At 35.9% G+C, this 16,741-nt stretch overlaps 2 protein-coding genes across 2 annotated transcripts in view; one reads left to right on the top strand and one right to left on the bottom strand.

Moving 5' to 3' along the window:
- Positions 1-1,693, top strand: part of LOC128986416 (serine palmitoyltransferase 2) — a 28,642-nt gene extending 26,949 nt beyond the window's left edge. Inside the window, exons 10-11 of the mRNA XM_054406778.1 lie at positions 724-853; positions 1,472-1,693. Of these exons, the coding sequence (XP_054262753.1) occupies positions 724-853; positions 1,472-1,579 (238 nt within the window). The 3' untranslated portion in view covers positions 1,580-1,693. The remainder of the gene's footprint in view (positions 1-723; positions 854-1,471) is intronic.
- Positions 1,694-2,218: 525 nt separating this feature from the next.
- Positions 2,219-16,741, bottom strand: part of LOC128984974 (KIF-binding protein) — a 46,651-nt gene continuing 32,128 nt past the window's right edge. Inside the window, exons 11-16 of the mRNA XM_054404345.1 lie at positions 14,588-14,724; positions 12,987-13,090; positions 11,697-11,850; positions 10,989-11,095; positions 3,907-4,057; positions 2,219-2,581 (exon numbers count right to left, since the gene is read on the bottom strand). Of these exons, the coding sequence (XP_054260320.1) occupies positions 2,453-2,581; positions 3,907-4,057; positions 10,989-11,095; positions 11,697-11,850; positions 12,987-13,090; positions 14,588-14,724 (782 nt within the window). The 3' untranslated portion in view covers positions 2,219-2,452. The remainder of the gene's footprint in view (positions 2,582-3,906; positions 4,058-10,988; positions 11,096-11,696; positions 11,851-12,986; positions 13,091-14,587; positions 14,725-16,741) is intronic.

Here is a 16,741-nt window from a genome sequence, read left to right as displayed (position 1 = left end):
AAATGTATTATGAAATTTCAATTAGACTATGTATCTATATAACTCTTTACTCGTCATAATGTTATATGATGTTTACAGCTGTTCCTTACAACCCTTATGATGTGTATTAACTTAAGATAATAAATATTTCTATGCAGTAGAATGTCAATAATCCGGATTAATTGGGACCGGACCCCATTTGGGTGATCAAATTATCCGGATTGCTACCTTAAAAAAGGGCCAGCTCAGACTAGTTGAGTAAAAATCTTTTAAAAGTGTATATTTTCTATTATAGGTACCGTACTGAAATTCTTAAAATTGTGTTTCATAAAGCGTATTAATATGCATTGTATACTAGTTTGGTCCATTGTCTCCCACATTATTTTTGTTGAAATATCACATTTCAGTGGACAAAAATTACATAAACAAGAAGCAGAAGAAATATCAACGGCAAGCTCTAAGGTGAGTCACGCTTGCGCTTTCAATCGTCTGCTCCTCACTGCTGATGACGATATAATGCTTTAGCTGCCTGTGATTGATAAGTAACCGTGGCAACTCGTTAAATGCGTTAGAAGAGTACCGCATTATTATCCGGCATTCCTCAGTTCTGAGCCTTTCTCTAGGAGTAGCTTCCTAGACTTTCTGTTTTGTTCTTTACGGTATTTATTGATGTACAGTGATATCACATTTTTTTAAGTAATTTTTAAATCACTTGCACCTGTATTAATATTGTTAAACGTTTAGGGCTGTGGTGAGAACCCTGAAACAGAAACAGTTAGCCGTGGTAGGGGTTGGTTTTCCTGCCACTCCGCTCATGGAAGGGAGAATACGAATTTGTCTGTCTGCAGCACATACCAAAGAACAATTGGATAAAGTGAGTATGCCGATGTACATCTTTTATTTCCAAATGTGTTATTGATCTAAGGAAATATATAAATATAATATGTGATAAATTTCATCCTTTTGAGTTGTGATGTAACAATATGAACAAGTGTTTTTTAATTAATATTAGGCCTATTCAATTTTTAGCTGATAATGTTAATGTTTAATACACAGTTTTTCTTATCAGTTCTCTTGCTAAAATCCACTAAATTGAAGTGGCCTTTAGTCATGAAAATTATCTTTCAACATCAATTAACAATTTTAGTAGTTCTTTCCTTATTAAATGCTGCAATTTGAACCCCATACTCATTAATTCAGGTGTCGTTAGACATAAGAAGCTGTGAATTGTTTCTACGTTATCTGACTTACACCTTGTCTTCCTTTTTGTATCAGCTTGACATCCATTGTAGCAGCTCTTTTCATCAGTTTGGAATTATTTTATTGACGTAACAACTAACATTTTATCTGATCATTTTATGGTCATTGCTGCTGGTCTCTCCAAGGGTAAAATTGTTTTTAGTCTAGTCAGTACATAATATTGCACCCCATATTGCCACCCATATTGCAAACGGTTAGTATGTAAAATAAGTGATTGATTTGATTTCCGTAGGCGTTATCGTTCCTAGAAGAGGTGGCTGACACTCTTGGGCTGCGGTATTCACAGAAGCCCCGTTCTCCTCTGCCTGTCGTCTACGGATCAGAGGATGAGATAGAATAGCCTCCGCCACTCCACTACCCGCTCTTCGATCATTCCCACTCGCCAGCCACCTGCATTTCACTTTTCAAGAGTTTGCTTAGTTTATAACAGCAATAAAATGTATTTTTTACAGTTCATGTCGGTTTCATTACTTCCCTAACGCAATGTATTGGGCGTAAACTGTAAATATAGAAATTTTTATGTGAGATAGGCTTAAAATGTATTTGGAGAACTGTATGAATATTTTAAACTATTATTAATCTATTGGCCTATTAAATTTAGTTTGATGTTGTTTTTATGTATACTTGTTATTCTTTACTTATTTTGAATATTTATGAGAAGTTTATATACTGTATGTAAATATATGTTTGAAAATATTGTATAATGTTTAGACGCACACAGATTAGAATTACAGATTTGTGGATACATTTTTATTTAATAAATAAGTTTGAAGTAATTGTGAAAGCTGGATTATTTTACTCTTGTTAACTTGGGGTAAAAGATTTTGTTTGTAGTTGTGAGGTGACTATAGCCATTGCTATAGTTAAATTTGTCCATTTTGTTTACTGGCCAAACAATTATACTTCTTTTAGGAATCCGAATCCAGTCATATTTACCATTGTTGTGAGGCTACTAAATCAATACAACTAGACGGTTTTAAAACTTCTTAAGTTTAATATTTTTACACTAGAGAATACAAAATCATAAATAAGTAACAAATATCACAAAAAAGACTAAAAATTATACATTTACAAATGGATTTCATTGATAAAGCATTATTTAGCAGTTAGCGGTATCAGCGCAAACGTTGATTTTAGACACCAGTAACTTCTAGTTTGGTTTTCACTAAAATATAGTAATATCTATATTCAGCAGTCTCGGGGTAGTAAGTATCTAGTGAAGGGCCTCGGCTAGTTTGGTCAGTTTGATGGGTAACAAGTTGACCATTTCTCTGCAACCTCCTAGCTCAGCTGCTACGTTTTCTTGGGCTCCGTCATTACGGTCACAATAACCCACCACTTTCTGTAAAACACACAAAGGTAAAATAGGCCTACATAATAATCAAGTCTCATATAATATCTTAATACATTTGACTTTATGGAAATAGACACATTCCATTCCCACGAGGTTAACTCTCCAGTTTTATAATCAAAATTTACATACAGTAATTAAGATGACAAGAGTGCTGTAAATTAGAGTTTCCTGTCAAATATGCTATGTCACAAACAAAAAATTTACCTACTAACTCTTGAGTTATTAAAATTTTTTTTTATTTCCTCCATTAAGAGTCCTTGGAGGCTAGCGGCATCTTTAATTATTTCAAACCGCTGAGGGTTATTTATCATCCAAAATACAGGTATGCTAAAGAACATATAGCAGACATACAGAACACACAATATTTACTTTGTCAAGTAGTGTAGAGAAACATTCTCTCCACCAGGGGACTAAATATTGTGTGTTCTGTCCGTCTACTCTTTTCCATGGCCTACCTTTATTTCTTCAAGGTAAGCTAGGGGCTATTTACTTGCCTTGTTTATTTATACTCTTAATTGTATAAATGAACAACCATGTTTTGTAAACACCCCCGCCGCAGCAAACCTGCAGACTTAGCGAATTTCCATTTGCCTGATTGGATTTAAACTAAAATGTCTCCTTAAAAATATCACATTTATTCCCTATTTAAACAGAATTAGTTTAATGAGTGCTTAGGTTTGCTGCAACAGGGAGGGTAAAAAAGTTTTTTTTTTTCATGTAAAATGTTAAAAGGTACTGTGGTTTAGTAAGAAATTAATGTATTTTCCAAATTTGATCAAAATATGTTCATAAACAAGCAAACTACAACAGTTGACTTATCCTCCATAAGAATAACATGGGAATTTTAAAATTAAAATTTTTTTTAATTTTCTCCGTAACAATTAGGCGCATAATAACGCTTCAATATACTAAATTATTTGTTTTTTTTAAGCTCTACAAAATGGTTTAAAAATAGTGAAATATTGTGATTTTAGGGTCAAAAATGGGAAAAACCTATTTTTACCCCATAAAACCCCGTTCCCATAGTCTGATCATGCTGGTTCGCAAACTCATTCAAGTTTATCCCGCCTTACACCTTCAAACCAAATTTTATCAAAATCGGACAAAAATTACTCAAGTTATCGTGCGGATGGACACACATATATATATATATCTCTCTATATATAGATATATAAAAATTTGAACGAATGGTGTTTTTGGCCTCTGGGGACATCAAAATGAAAAAGTAAATCGGTCCCGGGCCTAGGTCTTACCATGAGACCTTCGGTAATAGCTACTTCCCTATAGGGAAATTCGCTAAAAGTGATGTTTACCTTGTAGTACTCAAAGCTTGTGTTGAGGTTGGCCAGTTTAGTGGCTTTGTCTGGTGTGATCATCTTGCCATATAACCTGGCCAGGTAGAAGTAACACAGCAGAGCCGGTCGCTCCACTTCAGGCTTGAACTTGTCTGGTAACTCCTTAGTTCTGTTTAATTCAGAGTGTATATATTAAAGCTTAAGTTTAAAATCAACTTCACACTTGTGTTATGCAGGTTTTTAAAACAGAACTGATGTTTTTTATTCATACTTATCTTATTTATAAAGTTTTCAAATATCATACAACAAATTGGGTCGGCATGTTGTTTTACTTGACATACCTATGCCCACGTGGCACATATTATCTTTTACGTATTAAAATGGAAAAAGTGTGTTTTGAAAAGGTTTTAAGAGGCATCCACACCCCTTCTCGTTTTAGAATCGAACAGACAGACATTGGTCGCGCAATAGAGATATAGAAAATAGTGCGGCAGAGCACAGCGCAAGAGTGACGTGTCGGCCAACCCTCCTCCCCCCCAACCCTCCACCGTCATGGCTCTCTCTCTCTCTCTTTCTCACTCCCTCTCTCTCACACACAACACAACACACTCGTCTACTGTACTGAGCTCTGCTAGCTAGTGCCACTGTCCTCCATGCCCTGCGTCCACACTAGGCCTACATTACATCTTTTTCTGTCTTCATTTAATCCTGCAACCACGCACGTGTTTTTCCTTGAAGTAACATTCTAAAACAGTTAAAGGTTACTGGAAAAAATCTATTTTTTTTAACTTGCGATGCTAATTCCCACCACAGTAGTATCCAAATAAAAACGAACTAGCATGCGAGGTAAAACACAATGTTTGTTTAAAAAGTGTAAAAATCGGGATTAATTAAAAATTTCAGCAATACAGTTCTGTAAAAAACAACTTTAATTATGTATAAACTTAATTATATGATATAGGCCTAATACTTTAAGGCAAAACATGTTTTAGAATAGTGCATAGGTTACATCAGAAATGTTTTCCCACGAAATGTATCCGAATATTACCAGGATGAAAATGCAATAAAACATTATTATAAACACAAACGAACAAATGTATTACATTATGACATGTTGTTTGGACAATAAAGCGTTTAGGTTGCATAATTTATATTTACATAATAAGAAAATGCAATAACATTACATTGTGAACACAAACAAAATACTATATAACAGCACAGTATATAAAAAAATGTGTCGTATACACACAAAAGGACCTTATACTTGAGAAATATATTACATAATTTGTTTCATAATATTAATAGAATAAGAAAATGAAAGAACAGATTATTGTAAACACAAACAAACATATATATTAAAGTGTACAAAAAATTGTTTGTAAACACAAACAAGCCTTTACATAGACTTCAGAAATATATCATAAAATGAACCACAATAGCAAGAAAAAAATTAGTAGGCTTAACTAACATTTGTAAATACAAAAAACCAAAATATAACACATTTGTATAACAAATATTAATATTGCAATTAACCATTAGCGGGAAAATCTAATACTATTTTCGTTCTGTACGTTCTTAGTGTCATGTAACGTCCGAGTGATGATCCGTCCGCATTACTTTACGTACATATATCACACAGTGGAGGTACATATTCAAAAATGACAAACTTTACTTTTTTGCTCGTTTATTTTTCTTGTTTTTCAATTTTTCTTCCCTTTTCTCAATAGCGGCCAAAATGTAGTACGGATTTCTGATAGGCATACTTCTTCTCTTCCTGGGGTCAATAAGTTCAGGTAAAATGTAGTTCATGTAAAACTGTGTCAATTTATCAACCATTTTCAATGACCAGAAACTATCGTCTCTTTCTATTTTTTCAATTTTCATCCCCTTAGGCGTCCAAACAATAAAATTACAATAGCTTCGTCTTGTGACGTGTAGTTGTCCTTGCATTTGGAAGTAGTAGTCATGGTTTACATTTATTTCTTTATTGCCAGAAGTTTGGTCTTCTTTCCAAAAGTTTGCAAAAACCCCTTTCTTTTTATTCATTATTTTGCCTCCTGAACTGTTATTCAAAGTATTATCTAGGTGTTTTAATGTTTTAAATATTTTGACGAATCTGCAAGATGAATAATTGACAAATGTATCCACGGACCTGAAGATAGAGCTTAAAAGCTCTGAAATGCGCATCGTCCTTTAGTGACTGTATCAGAACTGTTTTGACTGTATAAGGTACGTAACCTAGATAACCCTTTCTTTTGCTTGATAGCTTCATCTGGAGTCATATCTGCTGCTGCTGATGGACATTTTATTTCAATTATTCCATCATCACCCAAAAGCCCATCAGGTGAAGCTGCCAGAAAGGGAAGTTCTCGGTCGATGAAGAGGCCACATTCTTGGATCTGAAGACCAGAAGACTGCAGTTCTTCTCGGGCCGCTGCTTCATTTTCCCTTCCATACTGTTAACTAGCAGAATCCACCTCGTCAATATATAATAGTTTGGTAACAAGTTTGTCACATTTAGTGTGTGGCAGTCTCTTACAAACCGCTGCAAAGTTGGAGGCAGTGAGCAGTTTTCGCCTCTCCTCTCTCCACAAGGTGGATTCGTGCTGCAACCTAGTCGCCGTTTCGATTTGAACGATTTCCTCGTCAGTTTTATTTAAACTACTTAAGAACTCGATTTTCCTGGATTGAAATTCCTGTTCGTCAATATCGGGTCTTTGGGCGTGTCGCCCGTAGTGTGGATCGTTTGTTGGTTTTGTTGTTATCAAAAGCCGCCTTTTACTCTTTGTAGCTGATCGTCGTTTTATTGCAGCTTTGACAATTTTAGCTTTTCTCCTCTGTTCAAATGTCTTGGCGAATTTGCCCGGGCTGTTCTTATACAAACATTTGTGCAGTTTGTAGTGTGGCGTGTTAGTGTTGTGACTAACAACTGCTGCAGCGCAACGAGCCTGGTAAGAACCCTTCTTAGTGTAGTTCACTCGTTTTCCACCAATGAATTTCGCTACTAACGAGTTGAAGTGTTCGGCATAGTTACTGTTTACATTTACTAGCAAACTTTTGGCATTGTCTACCAGGGAGCCAACAGCTGTCATGATTTTGCTGTAAAGACCCATTTTCTTCAATGTTGGAATGAGATTCTCTTCTTCAGGTTTTTTGCCATTACAAAAGTAATTTCTGTCGGAGCAATGGAGGTGTTCTCCAAAAATGTGACTTGGGCCATTCAGAAGATCTTTTTTTTAGTTCTACAGATTGGATGTTTATTGGTTTGTTTTGGTTTTTCCTATACTCCACAGCCTTCGTAACCGCCGACCTAAACTTTTTTCCAGCCCCTGCAATCTTTTTTCTCATGTCTAGTGTGGATAACATCTCTCCCTTCTCGTTTGTGTATTTTGTGGTGTCTCTAGAAATGTCTTTGATTTTGTTACAGTAATTTCTTAGTAAATGATTGGTACATTCTATTTTTTCTATAGTCAGGTTTTCGTAGGGTCTCTCTTCCAGTAACTGTTTGTAAACACTACTGTCTCCATCAGATATTAGTCTAGCATACTTGATGCCGTACATAGATTCGCTCTGCCTGAATCCTTCAACGATAATAGCGGCCTCCATGCTGCTCGATGAGTCACTCCAATTTCTGTAACAGGCATGGCTTGATATCTCTTCTCCTTCACTTTCGAATCTCGCACACGCTGTGCAATATTTATTTTTCACTCCTATGTAGAGGACTTTTCGAGTTCTGTACCCCAGGATAGCAGCCTACAACAAGGGCAAATCATTGAAATAAATCCAGTCGTGATAATATACTTCAGCTGTGAATAACATTAAAAATATCTGCCAAAGTTGTTATTATTATTTTTTAATTCAGTTTATCATTAAAATATGTATAGCTTTTCCAATATGGCCGACAACTTTATTTTTGTAACAATTAACAATTGTCAAGAACAATTCTATTTAGTATTTAAAATTCAGAATCTACTGAAATTTCCAATTTACCAAATTAATTTTTTCCCCAAATATAAAAATCTTTTACTGTACGGTAATAAAATACGAGGTTTCATAAAGACCGGTTGAAAAAAATTGAAAGATGGAAATGTTTATGTAAAAAATACTAAATGGCGGATATCTGGCTAACGAAGTGATTTTAGAAAATGTTTCAATATTGTTGGGCTCTTTATAATGATGGAAACATTTCCCGGAGTGTGTCCTAGTAGAAGCTGGACACCCTGAATATAAAACAGTTGCCAATACCACATATTTGCCATACGATTTCCTCAACCTGCTATTTCCCGACTGAACTACAAACAGCAAACACTTACAACTCCTGAAGCTGAGTTGTAGTTTGAGGATTTGTAGGACCGTTTTGCCCAGCTGGCATCTGCGACGACGGTGATGAGCGGCACGCCGTCTCGATCCACCTCGCCACTCTCCAGCGCTAATCGTGCTTCCTCCACCGCCGCCTCGCGCATCTCCTCTAGTGCTGTCTTCTGCCACCCTTCTGCAACCTGTGAACCACCATTACCCGAAACTTTACAATTGTGGTCAATATTGCCGTTTGGAAGGTCACATTGAAGTTGTTATCAACGTCTACAATAATATCTATAGGATAAGATTTAATCCTGTAAGTTGGTATTATATAATACACTATACTAGCAGAGAACCCGTCCTTCGTGCGAGATTGGCATATAAGTATAAAATGCTTATTGCAGTTATGGGAGAGGACACGGTTTAAGAACATATGTTTCTTTTAATCTATACGGTAAGCTATAGTATAGCACATCTACCATAGCCATATTGTTCTACCGCTGCACCTAAACCATAGAAAAAAAGTAAAGTACCACAGCTTTTTGTTGCTAGTTGGTTCAAATTATCTGTTCTCATAAATGCCAAAAAATAATAGTGCTGCACCCTGTTGGTAAACCTTATACGTTTTTAATGCTAAATATCATAGAACCAACTTGTGTAGTTGAAACATCTAAAATAATTTGTTAACTCATACTAATTGTCAATACGTACTAATTGAGTTACCATAGAATGATAGCGGTCATAAGTAGTGTTGCTCATGCAGTGGATGTCCATGGATCCTAGCAGCTCCTGGAGACCGGAGTATCCACTACCGATGGACATGATGCCGGCCACCGCTGCAGTGTTGACGTCCATCTGCTGGTTGTTGTTTTCTTCAGACCAAATCACGTCACTCAAATTGCACATTTCAATCTTAAACTTGTACCCAGATTTCAATCTGTTTGTTATTTCACCTTGGAAAACCATGTTTCCAAAATGGCAATCAAAAGGCCCGTCATGGTGGCTAAGCCGCCGGATTTCGTCGAAGAAATGTTTTATTTGCACAATGCGCCAGCCGGTCAATTCAGGGAGGTTTTCTCCAGCGGAAGAGGAAGTTTCCATGGGCAAGGGACTTGAGGATATTACGGGTGTTTGGTATGAAGGTGTGGTTAGGGGTGACTGAGGAAGGGTCTGTGTCTTGGGGGGAGTTACTGGCAGTGGTGCCGGTTCAGATGGAGTTGGTGATGTTGACGTTGACGCCTGGTTTCTATAAGCCGCCGTATGTCGCAGCAACCGCCACTCCGCCAACCTTTCACCTCCACGGTTTTTTTTCGTTTTACCCTTTGGGGCCTCACTTTACGCACCATGTTTTCAAAGAAAGATAAGAATGGCTAGTCTACTGTAGTTGTATAAGATTATGTGTAGTGGCCTATACTAAATAATTAAAACACAACACAAAACAAAAACACGACACAGAAATGTATAAATAGATAGCCCACTATTTATACATTACAAACACGATCTATTTATTTATACAAACACGATGTATTCACATAGACAGGTACAGAAAAATAATATGAGAATATATAGTGTGTACTATGCGAGCGTCCGAGTGCTACTACAGGACAGTATGCCAGGTAGGAACTGCAAAAAACAATATTTCTTGCGAATTTCTTAGAACTGAGTGACTCATCCCTCACCCCCCCCCCCCCCCACACTCTTACCCCAAACACAACTCTAATCAAGTTGAGACTGTCAAGTTTGGCCGTTCACTTTCCTAAAATGTCTAAGAATATTCGCAACTGCATTTTAGCTACTTGTTTATAATTTGGTTGGAAATAGGTGTGCAAGATTTTGTAGGCCTGCTGCGAAACCAACAATGAATAAACAGTTTTACGTAAAGTGATTAATCTCGCCATTGCCAATTTCAAGTGTTAATATACAGTATCTGTAAAGCTTTATTTTGTAGTAAGGCGTAGTTAGAAACATATATTGTTGCACCAATATACCAAAGCTATAGCACTTATAATAATAGTAAACGTTATTAAAATATCTAGGGAATTGTACTTAAACTATATTTTTACTACAGTAGTACTCGCAACTTAGGCCTACCAATAAGTGTAGTGCTTCTATCACACCCACGATACGATGAATATCGTAGTTACTGTAGGGATAAGGTTGTATACGTCATTTAATAGTAACGTCACGGAATAAACTACGTCATTCTTAGTATGAACAAAAATTACTGCGCGAATATATGGAAGCGCCTCACTTTGCCACTAGGATCGCTCTAATCAGTGAGCATTCCGCGATGTAAGGGTTTGCGCAGTCCCATTTTGTGCCCGTATTTTTCAACATATCAATGTAATACAATATTATTTGAATAAATAATACTCTAAACTACTCGAAATGATTTTTTAAATTTTGAAAAAAGACATAAAATAAGCGATATTAATATCCAAAGTTGATGATTTTCAGTTGACAATATAAAAAAACTATTTAAGTTATCGAAATTTCCAAAAAGCAATTCTAGTAGTTTGGACTTTTCTCGTTATGAATATATTTAGTTTATAATTTTCGCTCAATTACTGGGGCGTCTATATGGGACCGCGTGAAAGCTGTTTTTGGAAATTTGCGACTGGGTGTGGAGGACTCTTAACGTTAAAAGTCTATACGGATTTTCCAAAAAATCCACTGATGCAAATATCTCAAAATCGAAAAAAGTGTCGATAAGTGAGTTTTGGAATGGAAAGCCTCAAACATTATTATACTAGGCTGGGTTATCGAGATGCTAGTGTAAGTTATAAGGAAAATTTACTTACGAGAAATCTTTCAGTGTATCCAGGAATTGATTGTACGCTGCTATTGCCTGTTCTGCTATGACATTAACTTTTTGTAGAGCATGTGGTGTTGGTATAACGGAATTACTCTGTAAAAGATGCAGTGAGTTTTAAAATGTATTTGGTTGAGCCTTTGACAATAATATTATTCAATACTATTTTTAAATTGGACTCACAAACAGAAATAACAAAATTATTCCTCAGAAACCAAATAATAATAATTTTGTGAATTTATTATTCCTTAAATTTTAGAGCAAGTTTTAGTCAAAAGCAAGGCAGAGGTGTTAAAATGGTAATTAAATATTTATTTTGGTGTTGATTAATCAAAAACTATAAATTAGTTTTGTTTAAGGAAAGGCTCTAGGCCAGGATTTTAAATTGTAGAAAAAGGAGGATAGCAGCTAGCTTACCATGAAAGTGTGGGTAGGCCATAGAACAAGTAGAAAAACACCCGAAATATTGTGTGCATAGTGTTTTTCTACTTGTTCTATGGTCTACCCACACTTTGAAGGGAGGCTAGCTGCTATCCTCCTTTTTCTACAATTCAAAAACTATAAATGTATGAATAGGTAAACAAAATTAACATAGGCCTATCGTTAGAGTTAATATCGGTTATAACATCGATTTAAATATCTAGTGATTCAAAAGGGTGAATTCATTGTGTTAATTTATAAAAAGATAACCAATCACCTGAAGTTTTTGGAGTTTGATGTCCAGCATTGCAGAATGCGCCTCTCCAAGCTCAAACCACAACTCCTGGCATGGAGTTAAGAAGTATGTTGGGTTAAGTTCCTTGACAACTGCTTCTAAGAGGTCCACTCTCCGTTTATGCATTTTACATTGCCTGTAGACATCATTAGTAGCTTCATCTATCTAATTATGTTAATTAGATATGGCAAGACTGTTTGGGATATAAATGTAATTCAGGGTGTCTAGTTTGTTTCCATTTCAAAATTCAAGACAAATTCTGCAGACTCTTCTAGACTAATTTCAGACTTTTCAAGACTAGCTTTTAGAAACAATTAGTGATGTGTCGATACCAAAATTTATTGATTCTTGATACTAATACCATTTTTTATAGTTAAGATAAAATGGGTTTTTTTCAAGTTAAGAAAAAATAATGCAGCAATGAAAATTCTAACCAGCCAATTTGGGTTTAAGCCCTTCTTAACACATTAAATAATTACCACATCAAAGGTAAATGAAGATCTGAGTGTGCTAGCCTGATATTTTCAGTCAAGCCAAACTAGAGGTAATAGCGGTCGTGGAGACATCATCATCGACTTCTGAAATCTGGAATATATTCCTTTAATCACGTAAACATCATCGCGGCTGTGTAGAAATCATCATTGTCCCCCGTGGTCAAGAAAAAAAAAAACGTGTTCGTCGTTTTGCGCAATTGTGGCAAAATCATGAATATTTCATCAGACTTTACATGGAAAAAGAAAGTAAAGACTAAATCCAGACTTTTCAAGACAATTTTGAAATTCAATACAAATTCCTGACTTTCCCGTTCTTCCCGACTACTAGAATGGAATCATTGAATTGAGATGTAACAGTAGAGATCCTCTCTAAAGGCCAATAAATGGCTGGAGCCAATTTTTTTTTTTTTTTTTTTTTTTGTTTGTCCTAAGACGCTAGGCTTGAGCCTGGAATTGTTTTGATTACTTCAAAATCAGGCTAGACCTAGGGGTTGCGGCATTATCACATAGACAAAATCCATTGGTGATTTGGCGTGATTAGAACCCGGGCGCGCTATAACCACTAGACCAACTCGCTCCCCCGGAGCAAATTTGTATTAAAAATATATTATTTGAATATTACAGAATAAGCTACTTTCGAAATATCCTCTCTTGATTACTACGATAGCTGCTGTAAAAAAAGCAATCAGAGTATTTATCAGCTTGGCATGTTTGAAGAGAGTTTTTGAAGGTAATAAAAAACAGTCATAATTTAGTCAGACTAAAGAAAAGTACTAACCTTTCTTCATCATCTTCAAAAAATATGAGGTTCCTGAACAGCTCACTGTGATCTTGTACTATTCTGATATGGTCAGACGCTCGATCTTCAAGAGAGTAGTAAACCTGCAGGATGAAAAATTTTGGATTGATATTGACCAACAAATAAGCACTGAAAAAATGGAAGTACCTATATATACTTTTGCGAAGGAAATATTTGGAAAATCCATGTTAGGTAATGATGTAATTTTAAAATCTATATAAGAAATATAATAAGGGTTTTCCCCGTTCATCACTTTTCCAGCCGTACTACTTCACTCATTATCAGGATTTAGAGGTATAATTTTAAAGCTTATGAACTTGCGCACCTGCTTAAATTGACTGAAACTTACTTAATTTGGAAGCTTAATACATTTATTTATAGAGTACATTTTCAAAGCTCCAATTACGCTGACCAACTTTTTTAAGCGGATTAAATATGAATTGTAATCTTATACTGCTGATAATTCACTTTTTTGATAATTGCAACTTTATTGATGTAGGTAAATCACTATTCAGCCTTTGTGGTGTGGATCTAAATCTTTGAAACGTAAAAGGGGCATTGCAATATTATTTTTAACTTGGAGTAAACTTTTGAAATTGAACCCTTAAAATGTTGCACTTTAACCCTTTCAGTGCTATGAAACGATATATCGTTGTTTTAAAAAATCTCTAAGGGATATAGAGAGAAAGGTTATTTAAAAAAAAAAAATTGCAAAATGGCCATTGGTGACCTGCATGTTCATAGGATACACTAACAACCACTTAGCTAAAAGATTCGCCCAATCCGATGATTTCGAGGTGTATGTCTAAACCAAGGATTATGAACACCTCACTATGCCCCAGTGGTTGTAGTATATCGCTACAAACACACAGGTCACCAATTATTTGCCACACAGGACGGGATTCGAAACCGAGCAGACGAATGCCACTGGTCAAGTGACACACGCCCTAGTCTTCTCGGCTATCTGTGCTTGAAGACTGAGGAGTCAAAAACCGGTATTTAAGCTGTCGCCACCGATTGCGAACAGATAGCGCTACAGATGGTTGTTCAATGCGTTACTAGGTAGCAGCACCAGTTAGTCACGGACTATTTAGATGAAATCTTTTAGTTTAAACACGACAGTGATCATAAAAGTGTTCCTGAGACTTTGCTGCAAAACATTAGTTTCCCTAAAATGGCTATATTACGATAACCTCGTCCAACTAAATCAAGGTTAAATTCAATATTACATTGTAAACTATTTGTCTTTTGATTTTATGGGATTTTGGTTTCAAATAATGCTATCAACATAAAAATTTATAGGAAAACCAGGAAAATTACAACAAAAACTAAGTTTTATTTAATGTTTACTACAAATACCGGGATTTATCTTTCTTATATATTTTCTTATTGTGTTATTATTCAAAACTAGCCTAATTAATAAAATAGTGACAACATGACAGTTAAAATTCAACAACAGGTAATGGAATTAAGAGGCAAACAAAAAAGTCTTACAAAATATGAATTATTGGCCTAGCACTGAAAGGGTTAAGCATGGGTCCCCTTGTGTTATATAATGACTGGCTACAAAATATGTTTACCTTGGCTTGATTTAGCCACTGTTGGCAGTTGAGGAAGACATTTCGAGCATCTTCAAAAGTTAGGACATAGGCGTCAGTGACTTGATCCTCGTACACAGACAACTCAAGCTGAGAAAACTGAAGACCTGACAGTTCTCCTGGAAATATTTAAAAACATTCAATTATAACTAATTTTGATTTGGTAGTACCATTGACTTTATATCTCTACACTAGACATCTTATCGTGTACTAAAATCCGTCGCCAACGATTTCAGCCGAACTAGTAGAGTAAACCCTCCATGCAGTGTCGCTCCTAGTGGCCGTGGCTTGAAACTCGATCCGGCTCCACCTCCAGTGCTGCGCGCGCACACATAGTGGCATGACGTAACCGACGTGCCCATGCGTATACCTCCCCCCACAACCCTTCCCCACAACCACTACCTCTCCTCTCCTCTCTCCGTACTGCCAGCCACAGACGGCCCGGCGAATGCGTTCTGCTAATCTTTGCAACACGCCGCCGGTGTCTCCGAGCCCAAGCATTGTGGTCGCTCGATCGCATACATGCTAAACTTACCTCTTTAAGAATACAATTAATTGGTTATAGTTTTACACTATGTAATTCCCAAGTAGTTTATATATATTATTATAAAAACTAAGGAAGAACCGTTTTGATGTAAATAGAATAATGATAAAATCAAATTTATTTACAAATATAAGCTTGGTAACTGTATTAATATAATAAATACTGAAATTAGTTTGTACTTTTAAAATGGCAAAAACCTTTATAGGACATCTATATATTTAATACACAGTTGTAAGTCTGTTTTCTCAGTGACTACTGGACCGATATGCAAGATTTATATGTCAAATTAAAGGGAATAATGCCCAGATTTGCCGAATTTCCTTAGTGCAGTATATAAGTTTTTCAAATGCCCTTCAAAGGGCGAGTCATTACAATTCTTATTGAAGAATATGAAATCTATACTATTATAAAAAAGAGGTGGTGTCTGTGTGTGTGTATGGGAAAAGTAAACGCGAAAACTACTGGTCGGATCGGGCTGAAATTTGGCATGATGATAGCTCACATTCCCGATTAACATATAGGCATATTTTTATCCCAAAAATCCTTTCGGGCTCCGCCCCAGTGGCTCTGGAGTTTCCCATGTTAACCTTATGAGAAATGAAATTATTGAATCTTAACAGCTGTTTCAATTAAACAAGTTGGTTCTGTTCTGTGATGTTGAATAGCATTAAAGTTACAAGGATTACCAACAGGGTGCAGCACTAGCACTATTATTTCTTTTACATTTATGACAACAGCAAAAGGAGAGTGAGCGTAGCGAACGAACTTCAACCTGGAGGCGAGTGAGCGTAGCGAACGAGCTAACCTGAAGGCAAGTGAGCGTAGCGAACGAGCTAACCTGAAGGAAAGTGAGCGCAGCGAACGAGCTCCAACCTAAAGGTGAGTGAGCGTAGCGAACGAACTTCAAAAAGAACCGAAATTTCTTAAACCATGTCCTCACTCATAACTGCTATAAGCATTTGATACTTATATGCCAACCCCGTACGAAGGACGGGTACTCTGCTAGTTAGTTATAATTATAAACCATTTGTCAGATGTGAGATATTTGTTACTACTTTTATAAGAGAACCATCAAATTAAAAAAGTAAAGGACAGTGATGGTGTTAAATGTGCTCTGGGAGTACCTACAAAAACACTGACTTTTGAATTGCGATCGTTTAATTGGATTTGTCCTTTGTCAATAGGCCTACTGCAAATCTATGAATTTCGAGACAGAACAGGGGCACAAATACATTGTCCTCATGTTGTCCCAAGGGAAGGTTAAATTAGCTCCTTATCAACATTCTGAGCTCTTGGAAAATCTTATCAACTACCTATATATTTAATACACAGTTGTAAGTCTGTTTTCTCTTTATGTATAAGCATGAGTATGAGATGTATGGCTACATCCTATGTAAAGAAACAAACACAATTTCGAAAAACTATTTGAATAATATAAGATCATACAAGTATATACAATTTGTAATGGTGAGTTCTGCTGAGTCCCAACCAGATAAATCAAAATCTGATTTTCTTCTTTTGGCTCTATCTTTTGATAATGGTTCAATAGTGACTCTTTCAGTCTTTCTAGTTTATAACAATCGAAACCCGCT

Source organism: Macrosteles quadrilineatus, unplaced genomic scaffold (genome assembly GCF_028750875.1).
Source record: "Macrosteles quadrilineatus isolate MER2022 unplaced genomic scaffold, UCM_ALF_1.0 Scaffold_2__2_contigs__length_208266976, whole genome shotgun sequence".
Taxonomy (NCBI): Eukaryota; Metazoa; Arthropoda; class Insecta; order Hemiptera; family Cicadellidae; genus Macrosteles; species Macrosteles quadrilineatus.
Note: the sequence above shows the minus strand (reverse complement) of the source record. Positions and strands in the feature narration are given on the sequence as shown.